The following is an 18,955-nucleotide window of genomic DNA, read 5'->3' as shown; positions in this document are numbered from 1 at the left end:
AACGTAACGTAATGCACTTATTACGTTACGTGCCGTTATTATGTTTTGCATTGCTACAGACCCTCATATCAACTGAAAAAGAAAAACAAACAGAAACCTTAGGGTGAGGGACAGAGGGGAGGAGGGATAGATGTTTTTTGTACAAACAAGAAAGCAGTTTATAAGATGGAATCTGGAATGAATGTCTGATAAATATTATGTTAAACTGGTGGATGGAACATGGATTAAATAATGCCTGTTTATGCAAAGGTTACACTAAAATAACTGACTGAAGATTTTTTCATCACCCAGCGCTGCTGTGTTTCCTCTCAGACTTAGAGCAAATTGATTAATTAGGCACTGTAGAGAATTTCTTTATCTCTCTCTCTTTTGTTTTTATGTTTGTTTTATATCTTTTTTATTTTTTATATTTGCATATTTTTCACATTAACTACATTTTTCAGAGTTAAAACTTTTAAAACGGTCAAATTCGACCGGAACATAACATGAGGGTTACATTTTTCCACCATATCAATAATCATTGCATTACCATGGATCTTGGGCTTCACATGTCGCGATTACAATGATAAATAGCGACCATGGCTAGTTCAGGTTTAAGCCCAACATTGCACAGGCTTTACAGCGGGACACTGTGTGATATTCCTGTGCTTTGTTGACCCCTCACCACCACATCGTCCCAGTCTGGACCCTGATTTTTTTAATACAATGTCGCCTTGCAACCAAATGTAATGATGGGTCATGCTACGGGCCATGCAGCCTGCTGCAGAGAAAAGGCTATTGGAACATTCTTTGGGAAACCTCTTGTCTGTCCTTCACTGTGCTGTATCTGCTTCTTTCCTTCCTTCCCTCCTCTTGTCCCTCTTTAAAAATGTCACTCATTATCTCCTCCCCCTCATGTGGACTAAGGGCTGGGAGAAGTTTCAGAGTCCTCCGTGGCTTCTCTGAGTTACAGGGGGTCTCGGCGTAGCAGTGCATGTCCATATACAGTAACAGTTGCAAATGGATACCAACTGTCTTCGTAACAAAAAGACACACCAAAAGTCATCCAAATACCTCCATGCTGCTCGTATGTAATTTCCGTCTTAAATACGTCTATATTTCAATTGTTTTGTAGCGGAAGCTTCTCTAAGCTCCTCTTCCCGGTTCGTCAAATTTGGACGAACTGGACGAACCAGGAAGAGGAGCTTCCGCTACAAACAAGCTTGAAAAATAGATTTATTAAATTTTTTTCGGAACAATTTTGCATTTCGGGGCTTCGATACAAGACGGACATTACATATACGAGCAGCATGGAGGTATTTGGATGTTTTTTGGTGTGTCTTTTTGTTACGAAGACAGTTGGTATCCATTTGCAACCGTTATATGGACATGCACTGCTACGCCGAGACCCCCTGTAACTCAGAGAAGCCACGGAGGACTCTGAAACTTCTCCCAGCCCTTAGTCCACATGAGGGGGAGGAGATAATGAGTGCAATTTGAATTTTGGGTGAACTAATCCTTTAACTATACCTAACCTAAGGAAAAGGAACAATGTTGCGTGTCAGTATAAAGTAGCAGAAGACAGAGATACTTGATAAATTCTTGGTAAATGAAGGTAAATAGCCTATCGGGGGGGGGTTGTGCATCATGTTTTCTGGCTGAAATAGTTTGAACGTGATCTGTGTTTGGTGTTTGGTCAGTGTGGGTCACGTACATGGACAAGATGAGGAGCTTGGTGCTGCTGACTCTGCTCCTGCTGCAGCGTCCAGTCCCCACGGCACAGGGAGGAGGACACTGGGAAGAATATGAGCAGCTGCAGCACAACAAGAAGAAGTCCTGCTGCTCATGGAAATGTCTTCTTTTAACCCTGCAGTGGCCCGGAGGCTTCTGTCAGGTGAGCATCATCCTCATTATGATCAGCACCTTCAACACTGATTGTTAAAGGGATAGTAGCATTTTTTTTTAAAGTGTGGTTGTATGATCTCCAAATAGCCCCTAAGTACTTTAATTGCAGTAGAAGACTCTCTGCACTCCTCCCGTTAGCAACGCCAGCCCATAATAGCCCTGCCCAGAGATTTACAACATACAGTGTTGTGAACAGACCCAAAGAAACGGCCTATTTTCACGGCCTAAAAGAGGTTTTACATGAAAAAAAAATACACAGTTCCATTGTTCACTATAATATAATTTTTTTTTAATAAAGTTTTTATTTGGACCTAACCAACTGCTGATCGGCGGGCGCTAACCCTGGGCGGAGGGATACGTGAGTTGGTTAGGTCCAAATAAAAACTGTGTTTTTTCCTGCACTTTGAAGGGCTGGAAAAAATTATATTATAGTGAACAATGGAACTGTGTATTTTTTTCAGGTAAAATATCTTTTAGGCCGTGAAAATAGGCCGTTTCTTTGGGTCTGATCACAACACTGTATGTTGTAAATCTCTGGGCAGGGCTATTATGGGCTGGGGTTGCTAACGGGAGGAGTGCAGAGAGTCTTCTACTGCAATTAAAGTACTTAGGGGCTATTTGGAGATCATACAACCCCACTTTTAAAAATGCTACTATCCCTTTAATCCTTCTTCTCTCAGATATGTACAAATTATACATTTATACAAGACAGTCAAAATGGACAAAGAGAGTCTGTGAACATACATTATATATAAAAATGTTTGCATTTTAAAACATTACAATAAAATCATGAAGAGTGTACCTACCTTTATATTTTTTGGAGCTCCTTCCACTTGTATGCAGCATTGTGTTTGAAACTAGGTGTTCTGAGGTCAGTGTCCACAAGTACTGAAGCGTATTGCATTCACTTGTAAAAAAAAAAAAAAAAAAAAAAAAGGAAAAAAAGAAGAAGCAGAGTTTTTTTTCAGTTTTTCGGAGTAGAGTTTGTGCTACATGTACTACAGTAAGAGCCTGTATTGATTTCATAAGGTGACCTTCCAAAACGGATTCAACTGTGTAATTAGCAAGCTGAAAAGCACAAAAAACATTTTCGTATCTTCACTGTGCTCCCTGTAAATTCAGACTGATGTTGGAAGGAGACTCCCTGTTACAGGACACCACCTCAGAGAGTGTTGCTCCCTGAAGTGGAGGCTGGCTCGACCATACAGTAGCGGTTCAACGTTACTTACATTTGGGAGCTTCTCGCAGGATTTTGAAATCTTGTTAGGTCAGAAAAAAAATTACTTAGCAAAACTGAAAAAGGATATTCAGAAAAACTAAAAAAAATATATATATTACTCCAAAAAACAGAAGAACAAATTACTCAGAAAAACAAGAGCTTTTTCTTTTTGAGTGAATGCAATACACTTCCCTACACAAGAGGTTCATTTTTGAAATAGAGCCTTACAAATAAACAAACTAATTGTTACGGAGCATTCACATGGCACTGCAGTGAGTCTAGTTTTCCATCAGAGACCTAGGAATGGATAACTGTCGGCTGATTCAGTCTCATAATCCAAAAGGGTTTGTATACGGGCAGCAGGATGGAGATATATTATTGTAGCAGAGTGAAGATGAGGCGAGGTGTCACTGGTAAATAAAATAAGGTAATCTGTATAGAGTTGTAGTATAAAGTGATAGAAATGATATTTTAATATATACAATGAATAAAAAAGAGCTAAGAACAGACCCTTGTTCCTATACTGATGCAGTACTTCTGTAGGTAGACTTTTAATTTTCATATGACTCATGTTCATTAAATTGTTTAAAAATGTATAAGAAATATGTAAAGCTATGTTGGGGTGAGAAAAGTTTTCAATTTGTTACACGTTGGAGTGATGTAAAGTCTCAAAGAAGGGCCGATATGAGGTAAGACAGGAGGAGTTATGGTGGTGGGGGGGTTGGAGAAGGGCCGGACAATCTAAGAAAGGAAATTTAGGAGACAGTGAAGAAATATGATTTAAAGGGGGGAGAAATGGAGATAAGAGAGAACTGATTGTTGCGTAACATGCAGTTTTTCCTTCAGTCTTTGAACAAGGAGACTCAGTGCAGCATTCCTGAGAGCGTCAACACCTGGACCATCCACGGCCTGTGGTAACGAACACCTGCATAACAACACGTTATCAACAGTATCATTTAGAAGCTCCATAATATTCTCCTCTTCTCCCTCCTCCGTGTTTTGTTTTAAATATTGAGAATCATAAATCATCTCATGGTGCGTTCCAGGCTTTTGAACCCGTAAATCACGACTTCAAGTCATCAGTTACGAGTTTGTAGCGTTCCAGGCAAGTTACGAGTCACAACTGGGAACTGGGAGTAGCTACATCGATCTAGCACGAGTTCACAGGTGGGAAGTTACGAGTTTGACTGTACGCTCCAACGGGTAACCATAGGAACAGGTCGGAAAAACACGAGATACGGGTTGCCTGGAACGCACCAGTGTAGCTTAACCAATCAGAAGAGAGGAGCCTTCTGATGCTTTAGTAACATGACAAGTCTGTGATCAATGAAATGTGGGGCTGAAGTGGCTTAGAATAAATATGTAGAAAAATAAATTTGTGAATGTACATGTGAAGAAGCACAAATAAAGACACAGGAAATGTATGCAGGGACATTTTATGTTTGGAAGGAATGTGATGGAGCAGTGAGGAGGTGTGGTATATTGATGTGTTGATGAAAAACATGCAAAACTCCACCTTCTCCCAACATACGGATATAGTTTACCATATTAGGCATTAACTGTTCGACATTAACAGAAGCATTCTGTAAATCCAAACAATTCCTGTATCTGTTTAACATACACAGTTCATGTTTTGTGTTCATAAACCTAAGACAGGATCTAGCCTATATATAATTTTACGACCTTGAGTTCAGGCTGAACATCAGCTTAAGGCTCTGTGAACAACAAAAAACACACTCTCCTAGGGTGCATCTCACAAGGGTCACTCATGTCTCATCTATTACTGTTACTAAACACTTTCCTTCAGTTCCAAAAAAGACAGAAGAACATTTAGTTTAGTTTAGTTTATTATTACGGGACAGTGTACAATACCATTAATCAAGAACAGAGAAGAGATGGCTGTACCAGATTTAGCCACTAGGGCTAATTTCCATCTGTAGTCCCAACATAAAACTCACAATACAATCATAATGCATGATGTTAAAGCAAAAAGTCCAGGTGGATAAAACACTACAGAGGTCAGGAGGAATTCTGTCAGTTTGTCTCTGTCTTTCCTTCCAGACAGTTTATTGTGAACCGTCCTGTCTGCTGTTGGACTTGTGCAGTTGTTTGTCCAATTTCGGAATTTCTTGAGAAATATCAAGCCAATGGACTGAAACAAACTTGGAACAAAGCACATTATTCATTCAGGCTCTTGTGTGTGTGTGTGTGTGTGTGTGTGTGTGTGTGTGTGTGTGTGTGTGTGTGTGTGTGTGTGTGTGTGTGTGTGTGTGTGCAGGCCGCAGCGGGCGCAGCAGTGCTGCAGATGCTGGCCGATGTTCCACTCCGACGTTCAGGTGAGTCCAGAGTCAGGTTACCTGAGATCTGACATCACAGGACCGATGCTGTGTGATGATGTGGTGGTGCAGTCTGAGGCTCAGAGCTGATTGGCTGATTGTCCTTCCTGTTCCAGGAGCTGGAGGCAGAGCTGAGTGAACTCTGGCCGTCGTTAGTGACGACCAAGTCCAGCTTCCACTTCTGGTGAGGAGGATCAAGAGATTATGTGAATGAATGAATGAATGAATGAATGAATGAATGAATGAATGAATGAATGAATGAATGAATGAATGAATTGTATTTATTTTGGTATATATCAAGCTTATATAACCAAAAGGGTGTAGGTTGAAGCCAAAGCTTATATACCCCGACCCCTTTTACCTTAAAAAAATAAAAAATAAAAAATTATACACATAAATCCAAAAGGATCAGATCACAGACATTTTGAGAAATTATGTTGTTCTTATAAAGTCTTTTAAAGCCAATTAGAGTACAGCATAATTTAATATTTTCAGGACAATTATTCCAGATGTTAACCCCTCTAACAGAAAGACAGTGATTACATTTTACGGGTTTTACATTTTAAGTCAAATATCTCTAACTTTGAGATAGGTTGAGGTTGTATCATGTATCAGCTGATCAGTAAGAGACATGTGCCATATATAGCTACTGTATGTCAGAGGTCAACCTCAACTCAAAGTTAGAGATATTTGACTTTCAGGTGAAATTGATGTAAAATGTAAAATGTTCATGCTACAGTGATATTATATCATGAAAGTCTCTTTGTGTCTCTGTCCAATCTCCTGATGACACTCTGAGCTCTAATTTCCCAGACCAGGTGCAGGCAAGGCAACAGGGTGTGTCCATGTGCACTTTGCAAGTTTGGCACGCTGCGCACCACAGCACAACACAGGTTCTCCTCTTTCCCACCCCCGTCCCTCCTACCGGCACGAGTGGGAAAGACGGAGGGGAGAAGGTGTGAGTGGGTTTAACACAGCCGAGTCAGTCCATTAGAACATGGACAAAGGAGACAGCAACACCAGATGGCCAAACCTTTTTTTTCTTTTCTGTTCTTCATCAGGATCCCCATTAGCACCCGCGGCAGCACCGGCTGTTCTTCCTATAGCAGCAAGCAGTAAACTGACCAGGAGGTCCAAGCTCGCAGTGGCCAAATAAAGTATCATTAAAGCAACACTATGTCGTTTTTCAACCTGAAAATAATGTTTCTAAACTCATTGAAGAGGTAGAAAAATGGTTAACAGGATGCATGGCCTCGGGGGGGCGTCGGCTAGAACTGCACTATGTAACTTCTCTGCGCGGGTAGGAACTAGGGGTGGGAGAAAAAAACGCTTCACATAAATATCGCAATATCTTTTTTGATGATTTTTTTTTTTTTTAAATCGATTTTTTTATGTTTTGAAAAAAAAAATTTAATTTTTAATTTAAAAAAAAATTGTTTTAATATTGTGCAATGTGCATTTGTTCGCCTTTATTACATACAGAGAGTACAGGTTTTGAAAAGGGTTTAAATTCACTTTATAATGGAGTATGTTAATTTATAGGCTCCTACAGTATTTGTGTGCAGATAGATGTTAAAAATACAGACAAAAAATCGAGAGAATCGGCAATATCGTAGAATTGCAATTTAAATCGAATTGCCATCCAAAAAATCGTAGAAGAATCGAATCGGGAGAAAAGCATATCGTCCCAGCCCTAGTAGGAACACAGTGATGAGCTCCCTGCTGCTCTCACCCACACATCAGTGCCCTGTGCTGGGCCACACGGCCGGCCAGCCTCCCTCCAGCCTCTGGAGCTTTGCTCGGCACCAGTACTGGTTATGACGGCGGTGACGGCGATGGCACCGGTATTGGCAATGGGTTAGGGTTAGGGCACCGGCAACTAATTCACACACAGGCTACTCTTCCTCTGGGAAAGACACAGTAGCAGACAGTTGCTTCTTCTCAGCCAGAGGACCAGTAGCTACCACTAATCTACATAGTGCTGCTTTAAGACACCGTACATGGTGAGCATCTCACTTTTTCACTTTTCTTTTGAATCTCAAGCTGTTTGTGGTTGGCTGAGAGAGATGTGCACTCGTTAGTTTTACATCACAGTCTCACACTGTTTTCGCCAGCCTGCGCCTCACCTGGTATGAAATTAGAGCTCATAGAGTCTTATATTAGATGCAGCAAGCCCATAATATATATTTTATCTTAACCCCACCACCTCCATGCCGCATAGCCTAGACACATACTACAGTATGCATGATTCAATCACAGCTCAGAGTCAAACATCCAACTCTAATGTAGGTAGATGAACATGATGTGTGTACCTCTGATTTATGTGTGGTTGTCTGGAACAGGAGAGATGAGTGGAACAAACACGGGGTGTGTGCGGCGTGTGTCGAGGGACTGAACTCTGCAACCAGATACTTCCAGAGCTGCCTCAAACTACGAGCACAGTTTGATATCCACAAGTTAGACACACACACACACACACACACACACACACACACACACATACACTTGGAGGCTATTGGCCTCTCTTTCCATTATCATGTCATGTTCAAGTAGTTACTGTGATTCAGATTGCGTTTTCTTGAAAAAAAAACACAAGATCTAAGCTTTTTCGTAATCTAATACACTGCAAAAACTCAAAATCCTAATCTCTTTTCACTTAAAATAAAAATCAATAAAATCACCTAAAAAATTAACTTGTTTTGAGATAATTTTCACTTGTTTCAAACAAATTTTCACTTGAAATAAATAGAAAAATCTGCCAGTGAAAGCAGGTTTTTTGTGCTTGTAATAAGAAAGAAAAACTTGCTCCACTATCAGATTTTTCTACTTATTTCAAGTGAAAATCTGCTTGAAAGAAGTAAAAAGTGTCTAAAAACAAGCTGCTTTTAATGTGATGAGTCTTATTTTAAGTATAATGAGATTTGTTTTGACTAGAAATGACATTTTTGACTTGAAATGAGACAAATATTCTTGGTAAGATTTTGAGTTTTTGCAGTGTAGGTTTTGGGCAAGTGTTGTCTGGTTGAAGTCTTCACTGCACACTCATAAAACCCATCAGAGATCCTTAGACGTGGAATGTTTTAATAGAATTGTGTTTACACAAGGTTTTTAGAGTGAAGCTGTAACATAATTAAAGTAGAGACTAATTGCTTGGCAAATCAAACACAGGATAACAACACAATCACTGTGTGTGTGTGTTTGTGTGTGTCATGCAGACTGCTGGAAGAAGCTGGCATCAGTCCGTCCTGTGAACGTCCCTACAAGGTTACAACACACCGACAGTTTACACACACTGAAGTTCTCACAGACTCATAGTTAACTTCAACACATTGCAGTTTCTCCCAGTAGCTTGACGGCACCCAGCCGCTATCTTGGTGGTGGAAGTAAATGTTCAAACGAGAGCTGTGAAAAATGATTTATGTTCAGTCAGAGGTTAGAAATACATGATTTGAGTTCTGGTGAATCTTTTAAGGCTTTAGTACAATAAGCCTATGTTATAAAATGAAAAGATAGTAATACTTTTATTTTCTTCCTTTTACCCCTGGACATTTTTGTCCACCTCTCACACTTTCCCAACTCCCCACGGTCAAATGAAAGGTCACTGGGGCCTGATTTTTGGAAAGGAGGTGTATCTTTGGGTAAACTCTGGATGTCCCGAATTTCAGAACAAAAGTCAATTTTTTGGACCCGTAATGCATTTTAACCACACATGACCCTTCGCTGGACAAAAATGTCCAATGGGTTTTTTAATGTAAAAATAAAGTAAAAATTTTAACTAACAGATATCACCATGAAACTTCCCAAGTTTATTACTCACATTAAGACTAATATTTTTTGTATTACAATTTTTGTCAAATTTTATGTTTAAATATGTAAATGATGCAATATCTAATGAAATATGCGCTAATTTCCAGAACCGAAATCTGAACAATGGATAAAGCCTCTTTCAAAACTCGTGTTTTATTTTGTTGACATATATATAGTATATATAGTCAGAAGTTTTCAGTGAGAGGATTTTGGATATCTCTTTTTATCACTAAAATACTGTCACCAGCCATAAACCCCATACAGCCCCATAGAAATGTTGTGTTTTTGCAGCAAAAACAACTGGCCAGGAAGCGGTTTGGTTAAGACCCAGCCCTATATGTATCACAAATACGTCGGGAGTAACTGATGTCTAAATTCTGTCCAGGAGTCATGGAAGTGGTACAAAATGGAAGGATCATCCGAGGGGTGTGTCCAAGTGTGTACACAGTTGTCATAAAAAAATACACTGTGAACCATCAGTTTGAAAGTTAGACCATCATTTAGCCAGAGACGCTACAGTTTGACCCATACGTTGACAATGTGTCTGAGCATCAGTCTCTGTCCCCTCCTGCTCGGTGTCTCACTACATGACAGTGTGTGTGTTATGTGTGTTATATGTGTGTTATCTGTGTGTTATCTGTGTGTTCAGCTTGAGGAGGTCCACAGTGTCCTGGCTCCACACCTGAGCGACGGACATGAGATCCAGTGTGTGACAGACGACAAGGTCAGTTCCTCCGTCTTTTTATTGATGTCGTTCTGTTGTTTTTTAAAGCAATACTAAAGAACTTTCAGTTTTGGTTGAGTTTGGCGGTGCCTGTGGACCAAAGCGGTAGTGTTTTGCCTGAAGGAAGACTCCATTTCCCATGAACACTAGCGTGAAGCCGTGTAAATATCCTGCATTAAAATTAACAAAAGACATCAAAACTAAGTTTCTGTTTCCAGTGGATCATTTCAAAGTGAAAACACAAACATAATCCATTGCTAAAGTGCCGTTTTTCCTGTTCCCTCCTTGTTGTGACTCGCAAAAGTGAAAGTGAAAGTAAAGTGAGAGCCGGGTTCCTACCATGCTCCTCAAAGCTGCTTAGTGCCAGAGAAAGAGATACAGACCCCCTCAGACCATGACAGAGGTGTCATTCAACTTGTTTTAAGTCGATGTATCATCACAAAAGTTATGAAAATATTTTATGAAGGTTGAAAAGTTACTTAGTGCTGGTTTAAAGTGATGAAAGATGAAAAGTCAATGTGAGGTCTGAAGGTCATTGTGAGCAGCTGCTGCTCCAAACAGCTGTGTGTATCTTTCTTCTGAGACCAGCACTTGATCCTGTGTAAAAATAATGTTGAAATATTTTGGTTAATGGACCAAGGCAAGGAGTGTTTATTTGTTTATTTATAGGATCCCCATTAGCTGATGTCATGACATTTAGCTCTTCTTCCTGGTGTGGAGTTTAATTAAATAAAGGGAGAGGTAGAGATAACAAGGATAACGAAAATAATTTGGACCAACAATGCCCCCTGGGGCCTTACACCCCAGGATATAATGGAATTAAAAAAAGAAAAAAACACAAAACAAAGGGAGACAGGTTTGTGACTCAGGAGGAAGTCGATTATATAACACAATTATTTTTATTTAAAGTAGCACTATCGCAAATTCCAATAGCCTACTTTGTTCGACCACTAGATGGGGCCGGTGGCGCGGCGTATCAGATATAAACATCCTCGTCCTCTTTACATAGCGTGCCGTTCAGGAGGCGGGGCTGAGCATCGGGCCGGCTTGTCTCATAACAAAGAGGAATACAAAAATATACTGGGCAGAAAGCAACAAAACTAAGCCAAATAAACACATAAAACCAAAAGAAGAGGGCAAAACAGGCAACAAAAAAAAAAAAAAAAAAGGCCCTAAAAACAAGGGGAAAAAATACAAAAATAACTCAGAATAGGTCAAAAAAAGAAGAAGAAATCAAAAAGGCAAATCTAACAAGAGCAAAACAGCAACAGGTGGACCTAAAGATCAAAGGGCACAGTATTAGTGATGGGCAAAAGACATTAAAAATCAGCCACAAAAGAAAGAAAATGGGAAGCCTGCTCACCACCTTAGCAACCATCAGAGATTGAAGGAGCCAGGTGAGGGCTTTTTATACTCCACCTGGCTAAGGCAAGGCAAGGCAAGGCATCTTTACTTATATAGCGCATTTCATACCAAGGCAACTCAATGTGCTTTACATAAAGACAAAACATTAAAAAAAAAGAAGCATAAGACAGAATAAAAACAAACAAAACACTAAAAACAGAGTTAAAAGCAAGAGCAAATAAAAGTAAAATAAAATAAAATAGATAAGAGTGTGTGCGGGGGTAGAAACTATCGATTGAGACAAAAAAACGTTCTGACACCAGGCTTTTAACATGTTTACTGAGGATGTAAAATCTGCGTATATGGAGAATGCTGCTTTCTGACACCAGCCCCCAGAGGAAGCCGGGGGGATTGCAGTTTGTTGAACGCGGAAGTGAGCTTCACTTCTCAGACCGACAACTGCCCCCTTGGTTTATCCTCATGTCGGTCAACAGCAGGTCTGGTCTCTGACTCCACAAGATGGATTTCCTTTGATGTTTAGGGTCAATATCATGCTTCATCAGCCTCTTCTCCTGAGCTTCAGCAGGTGGACAGACAGCTTGACATGATCCAGGAAGATGAAGAATCTGAAGGTATTTTTTGTTTTCATGCTGATGTGTGGAGTCATTTTACACCACACACAGAGCTGGTGTTCCTCAGACTGTTCAAACTCAGTCCCCTCAGTCAGTTGACCCTTCGCCAACTCCTCCCACAAACGGCTATTGTCCAATCCTACGTTAGCAACCGTAAGGGCCTGGCAAGCTTTCCGCAGTGAGTCATTACGTTTGCTTTTGTGGACACATTTTGAGACTAGGACGAAAAACATTTGTTTGTAGAGAAGGATGTTGTTGTTGCTGCTGCTACTACGGCGGCAGCAACAATATAGAGATGTTCAGATACGAGCGGCCTTTTTTTTCGACTTGAGCAAGTGTAAATATGGGGATAACCATATGTTCATCTCCGAAATGACAGATGTGCTTTTAGGGCTTTTACCTGGGCTTTTAGGGCTTTTACCTGGGCTTTTAGGGCTTTTAGGGCTTTTACCTGGGCTTTTAGGGCTTTTACCTGGGCTTTTAGGGCTCTTACCTGGGCTGTTAGGGCTTTTACCTGGGCTTTTAGGGCTTTGACCTGGGCTTTTAGGGCTTTGACCTGGGCTGTTAGGGCGTTTACCTGGGCTTTTAGGGCTTTGACCTGGGCTTTTAGGGCTTTGACCTGGGCTGTTAGGGCTTTGACCTGGGCTGTTAGGGCTCTTACCTGGGCTGTTAGGGCTTTTACCTGGGCTGTTAGGGCTTTTACCTGGGCTGTTAGGGCTCTTACCTGGGCTGTTAGGGCTTTTACCTGGGCTGTTAGGGCTCTTACCTGGGCTGTTAGGGCTTTTACCTGGGCTGTTAGGGCTTTTACCTGGGCTGTTAGGGCTTTTACCTGGGCTGTTAGGGCTCTTACCTGGGCTGTTAGGGCTCTTACCTGGGCTGTTAGGGCTTTTACTTGGGCTTTTAGGGCTTTTACCTGGGCTTTTAGGGCTTTTACCTGGGCTTTTAGGCGAGGGATCCTCCAGGCAGGGACTGCTTTCACTGACTGATACAGCGGTGGGAGAAAAAAAACAGCAGCCAAAGCTGTATGTGGTTCACAATCGCCCAAAAACTTAGAGTTTGACAACGTTTCATGACCAGTGAGATGAGCTAAGTCTTGGTGGGTTGATAGACGGTAAAATGACCAGCCCTTACTGCTGCTCTGTACATTGTCCAGTCGTGTCGTTGAACAGATGTTTTATCCTCCTGCGCGAGTCACGTCACTGAAAACTCTGAATGATCTTTATGACTTCTTCTCTCTATTGGGCGGTACGGTGGCACAGTGGTTAGCACTGTTGCCTCACAGCAAGAAGGTCCTGGGTTCGAATCCCCGGCCGCCCAGGTCCTTTCTGTGTGGAGTTTGCATGTTCTCCCCGTGTGGGTTTCCTCCGGGTGCTCCGGTTTCCCCCACCACTAGCCTGATCCTCCAGTCAGCGCCCCTGACCAAAGGCACTGGCTCATAATCTGGAGTTGGTCCCCGGGCGCTGCACCGTGGCTGCCCACTGCTCCTCAGGGATGGGTTAAATGCAGAGAAAGAATTCCACTGTACTAGCTGTATATGTGACAAATAAAGTACCTTTACCTTTATTATCTCAGAACAGTTGATGATATTTCCTTTGAAATCGATACCAAATATTGCCAGGAGCATGGCTGGGAGTGAAAGCTTGCCCGGCGTAGCAACAGTAACCAAGGGGGCGGGGCTTACGCGAAGGGTCAATTGAACATGCCCCAGTGGTGCTGTGGAGTCAGACCTCAGGTCAGTCATACACCGTGGTGTCCATAGCAACAGGACGTCCTATAACGGCCTAACTAACAAAGAGGTGAAACGTCTCCAGTCCCTTTGAGCCTTCATCTGTTATCTGGAGCGTCTTTGTGTGGTGACCTCTGAGTCTGGACTGATGAAGACTCTTGATGACTTTGTGTGACACTTCCAGCTTCATCCTCATCAGCTCCTCTTCATCCTCAGTCTGAACTCTTGGGTCACAACGGCAACTCCAAAAGTTGTAGTGTTCAAGTGTCTCACGCTCAATGAGGACTCCAGGTCTGGTCTGATAACCCCCCTGCCTGCTACTTAGTGTTGTAGTCAAGAAGACCACTTGAGACCGAGTCAAGACCAAGACTAGAGCATACCAAGACCAAGGGGGGGCAGACGAAGTGCAAGACCGAGACCAAACCAATGCGAGACCATTTTCAAGACCAACTGTATTCAGTGCCAGTCCTCAATAATCATGTGGCTTGGTATTTACATTATTCCTCAGCTAAAAAGAAAAGATGATTTGTTATATACAATCTAAACCATATTTAATTGAAACAAAGTTTGGATTGAACAGGAGAACACAGCACACAACCTGCTGAAGTCTCCTCCCACTGTTAACACTGGTGACACCAAGTTTTTCAGTTGGTTAAACAAGGAGATACTTTTTAATTATCTTAAAGTTATCGAATTACATTAAAGCAAAGTGAGCAAGTGAGGGAGAGACATTTTCGGTAAAAAAAAAAAAAAAGATGTCACTGCTGCTGTGGTCTTGACTGGTCTTGAGAAAAAATCCAGAGACCAGCTCGACCGAGACGAAACCGAGTGAAAATGTAGTCAATTCTGAGACGGGACCAAGACCTTAATGTGGTCTCAAGTCCAGTCTGGACCGGTCCAGATCTCTTGAGTACTACAACACTACTGCTACTGATAATCGTGTTTGCACTTTGTTGTAACTTGGATGAAGATCTGATGATATTTTAGGACGAAGTTACAAAGAAATGGGAGGAAATTTCAAAGGGCGCACAACCTTTTTTTCTTCAGACAATTCTTTTATTCTGTCTCAAAGTGTCCCTGGTGAAGACTGGATGTTGATCTGTGTGGGGCTTGGATCAATAAGACAAGAGTAATAATCTGCAGCTGTGAAAATGAAACTGAAGCACACTAAACCCCCTCTGGTGATGTGGCGGTCTGGACCTCCATGAAACAGCCAAAAGCGTTGGTGCTTGAAGGGATCCCAGAAACAACAAGCCTATTGATAATAGCAATGAAATCAGACCGAGCAGGATCAATGTCCCTTTGGTGTTCCTGCCTTCTATGATTGATTAATGCTCATGTACTATTAAAAGCCAAGTTGCTCCTCCTGCCAAACAGTCAGAGGCCTTGTCCACACAAACACGGGTTGAAACCGAAGTTTTGTTAAAGGGATATTCCGGCGTAAGTTTAACCCATGGTCCAATGCACCGTAACACCGAGTTGAAGTCTGCTAACCGCTAGCTTCTCTAGTTGTAGCAACGTTGCAATGACCGCACCACAACAAACAGCGCAGTATACGGATCCACTAGCAACCGATCAAAAAGCCACTTACAGCCACAAATACTACTCAGAACAGCACCAAACGTCATCAACAGTACAAACAGGGTCCCGGACAACTTGAAACAGGCAAATCCAGCTTAGTCAGTTATGGTTATAGTTGATATATTTTGATATTTAAAGCCCCGGTTCGGAAGGCATGGTTCGGGTCGGACCACTGACGAAACGATACGAATAAATACATTACCTCATCCATATGCACGCTGCAGATAGCTGCTAAAAAAAAAAAGTTTTAAAAGCAAGTCCTGTCTTCTTATTTTAGCATAGGGGGACTGGCAATGGAAGTTAGCTTGGTAGCTAGAATTGGGTACATTTACATTTTATTTTTTAAAATGTGTATCAATGTACATTGTCCCTCTCTATCAAATAAAACTGAATTGAATTGAATTGAATTTCTGACATTTCCAAAACAAATCTACACACGCCAGCCAGACAAACGTCTTCACGACGGTGGGAAATGCAGTCTTCATTCCGGCAAAACGCCACCGCTTTCACCAACACTAAATCATATGACACTAAAAGCCCCTGTACATTTAAAGTCTGTACAAGGGCTTTAAAGGGACATATCATGGAAATATCACTTTTTTGAAGGCTCTTTATTTGGATGCTTGCCTTCCGGCCCCAAAAATTAGAGAATTGTCCAAAAAATCAGTAATGTGCAGTCTCTCTAGGTTGAAATCCATGTGGTTTTACGAGCTGCCCTCAGTTGTCATACAATGATGTCATTAGGTAGGTGTGGATAGCTTCTTTGCCTTAATAAGTCATGTAAAAACTGCATTTTACATTAACGTGGGTTGTCTTTGTCTGATATTAAAATTGGTTTGATGATCTTAACCATTTAAGTGTGACACATATGCAAAAACAAAAAGAAAACAGGAATCAGGGAGCGGGCTAACACTTTTCCGTGCTAGTTTTCCAATGTAGGTAGTATTAGGTTCGGCCACTTTCCAGCAATAGATTTTTCTTTTCTTTTTTTTTTTACTTGTGGCCAAAAAGGCCTGCAGCAGCTTCATATCCCTTCTCAGTTTCAAGAATGAAACGTGTCGAGGAGTATTTGAGTCTTAATGATGTTCTAACCCTCAGAGGGCGTGTGGAGGCGTATACGCTCCCGGACAAGAGCCTGTGTCCAGATTATTAGTCAAAGCAGAGACTTAGCAGATGCCTTTTCCAGGTGCAGACAGAAAAACACCCATGAATACCGTTCCAGAGAAGGAGCAAAATGTATAATTGTTCACAACTTTTAAATAAGTCTAAAAGTAAAGACTCCTACGCCGCAGCCTGACCTGCACCTCCAAAAAATGTGACATGAACCGCAAGGGCTGTGAACATCATTTCCAGCAGTTGCTTTCTCCGGTCTTGGCTTTTCATGCCTTTAAATTTTGATAGGACAGTTGAGAGAGACAGGAAATGGGAGGCAGAGAGAAGGGGAATGACATGCAGGATGGGGCCGCTCGACGCGGGATTCGAGTCTGTTGCTGAACGAGCTCCTGTGGCTGAGTGCATGAAGGAGAGTCCAATATTTTCCAGACCTCGGACAATATTCTCCTCTTCAACACCGCTGTCAAAGAGTCCAGATGTGAATCCCTAGAGTCCAGAAGTCTGAATTGATTGGACATTAGTCAACAGACCCCCTCCAATCTGAATCAGTACTCAGTACGTTTACATGACACTTGAAAAAAACGAATTATTGCCTTAATCCGACTATAACTGGAGAACTGAAGTGCATGTAAACACCTTAGTCCGACTGAAATCGGAGTTGGAGAACTCCGACTAAGACAACCAGATAATGCGATTGGAATTCGATTTTCTCTGTCATGTATACACCTTAGTCGGAGTAGAACTGGACAATGCATGTGCGCATGCGGTCCTCTCTGTGTGTGCAGCCAAGGGATGCGCGTGAATGTGGTGACAATGTGGTGACGTAGGGACGAGGGCGGGGGCTGCTAACTCCATCTGCTGACAGGAAGTTAGCCAAAACCACCGGATCGCTTACTACTGCTTTAAGCTTAGGCAACTAACTTGTTTATTCAGTTTTTACGAGGTGACAGAAAAGTCAACAGGCAGGGGGGGGGGTATTAACCCGCTAAAACAACGGGTGACGCCGCATGAGGTGGCGATGGACCCGTCAGTTATTCTGTTTTCTCAGTTGCATGTATATTGAGACAAGGACAGAAGTCCGACTTGACGCCAAAATCGAATTTTGAGAATAGCTGGATTAAGCTCTGCATGTAAACGTAGTGAGTGTTTCATTTCCTGTCTCCCCCCCCCTCCCCCTTAGGACAGAGAGGTGTGGTTCCAGGTGAAGATCCCTCTGTCTCGCAACCTGACCCTCGGCTGTGGTCACCAAGGCAACACCGAGAAGGAGCCGGCGGCCGGCTCGGACCGCGGGTGGAGCCCCTCTGCTGGGCATCCCTGCCCCCCTCAGGCCCCTTTCTACTACCTGCCCATAGACCACCAGCAGCCCCAGCAGCCCTGTGGATGAGGGCACTTCCTGCTGCCACGGGGCAACTGACTGTCCACTGAACGTGTGGTGTTAGTTACTCTGAACCATCAATTAAAGACGTTTTACTTGTCCATGTGTGGCTGACTGTTGCTCATAGCTCAGGCTGTTTGTACCTAGTCCTTTAAGGGATAGTTCACCCAAAATTGAAATTTGAAGTTACAGGGGGTCTCGGCATAGCAGTGCATGTCCATATAACGGTTGCAAATGGATACCAACTGTCTTCGTAACAAAAAGACACACCAAAAAACATCCAAATACCTCCATGCTGCTCGTATGTAATGTCCGTCTTGTATTGAAGCCCCGAAATGCGAAATTGTTCCGAAAAAAATTAAATAAGTCTATATTTCAAGCTTGTTTGCAGCGGAAGCTCTTCTTCCTGGTCCGTCCAAGGTCGCATTTCGTAGATAATGAGTGCAATTTGAATTTTGGGTGAACCATTCTTTTAACATTCGAGTTTACACTGTGTCTCCAGGGTTTTATATTCTTTTCAACAAATGCCATGTGCAGATCTTGCTGTTGCTGGAGAAAAGAGAAGAAGCACGGCGAGCTTTGTGACACTGAAGGGCTGTGCTTTTAGGATCGTTTATGAAGTATTGATTGTTCCCAAGATATATCAGCCAAATGATGGGAAAGTTGTTTATTGTGGCTGGATATACTATATAATAGATTTGTGATTAGTTAGGCTAGGTTGCAGTGGGGTGCCATGAGAATACCCATAATTACATGTGAGAATGGGCCACTGTATTTCACCAGGCCTAAGCATTGAACCATGACATTCATAGCGCTGGTGGTCTGCTCTTATTATCTCGCCCTTTATTGCTTCTCCACTACGAGTGGATTCAAAATAGGTGCTGATATGTTTTCTGGAACACAGTGTCGTAAATGACCAAGTAGAATAAAATTAGAGGAAGTATTCCCTGTGGCACACCAGAGTTGATTTACTGACAACTTAATGGACGAGGTTTTATATATCAATACCTATCGAGCCACACTGGCGCCCCGGGTGGCATGTTCTAGTAGACATAACATAATGTGCGGCTTCTCATTTTCAAAGTTGAGAACAGTAAGCGGAGCAGCTGGTTCAGATATGCTTTTCTGAGGCAAAACAAAATATAACATGTTAAAAAAAAAGAGAGAGAAAACATCACACATGCACACATCGCTCAAACAATAGATTGTGCAGC

General features: G+C 42.0%; 1 protein-coding gene across 1 annotated transcript in view; it reads left to right on the top strand.

Moving 5' to 3' along the window:
• Nucleotides 1-17,836, top strand: part of rnaset2l (ribonuclease T2, like) — an 18,363-nt gene extending 527 nt beyond the window's left edge. The window contains exons 2-9 of the mRNA XM_085794549.1: nt 1,680-1,873; nt 3,950-4,017; nt 5,382-5,439; nt 5,556-5,623; nt 7,782-7,895; nt 8,655-8,703; nt 9,896-9,970; nt 17,547-17,836. Coding sequence (XP_085650675.1) covers nt 1,694-1,873; nt 3,950-4,017; nt 5,382-5,439; nt 5,556-5,623; nt 7,782-7,895; nt 8,655-8,703; nt 9,896-9,970; nt 17,547-17,750 — 816 coding nt within the window. The 5' untranslated portion in view covers nt 1,680-1,693 and the 3' untranslated portion in view covers nt 17,751-17,836. The remainder of the gene's footprint in view (nt 1-1,679; nt 1,874-3,949; nt 4,018-5,381; nt 5,440-5,555; nt 5,624-7,781; nt 7,896-8,654; nt 8,704-9,895; nt 9,971-17,546) is intronic.
• Nucleotides 17,837-18,955: the final 1,119 nt, after the last annotated feature.

This window comes from Trachurus japonicus, chromosome 13 (genome assembly GCF_045865225.1).
Source record: "Trachurus japonicus isolate A0001 chromosome 13, Traja_1.0".
NCBI classification, from domain to species: domain Eukaryota; kingdom Metazoa; phylum Chordata; class Actinopteri; order Carangiformes; family Carangidae; genus Trachurus; species Trachurus japonicus.
This window is presented reverse-complemented; position numbering and strand designations above follow the sequence as displayed.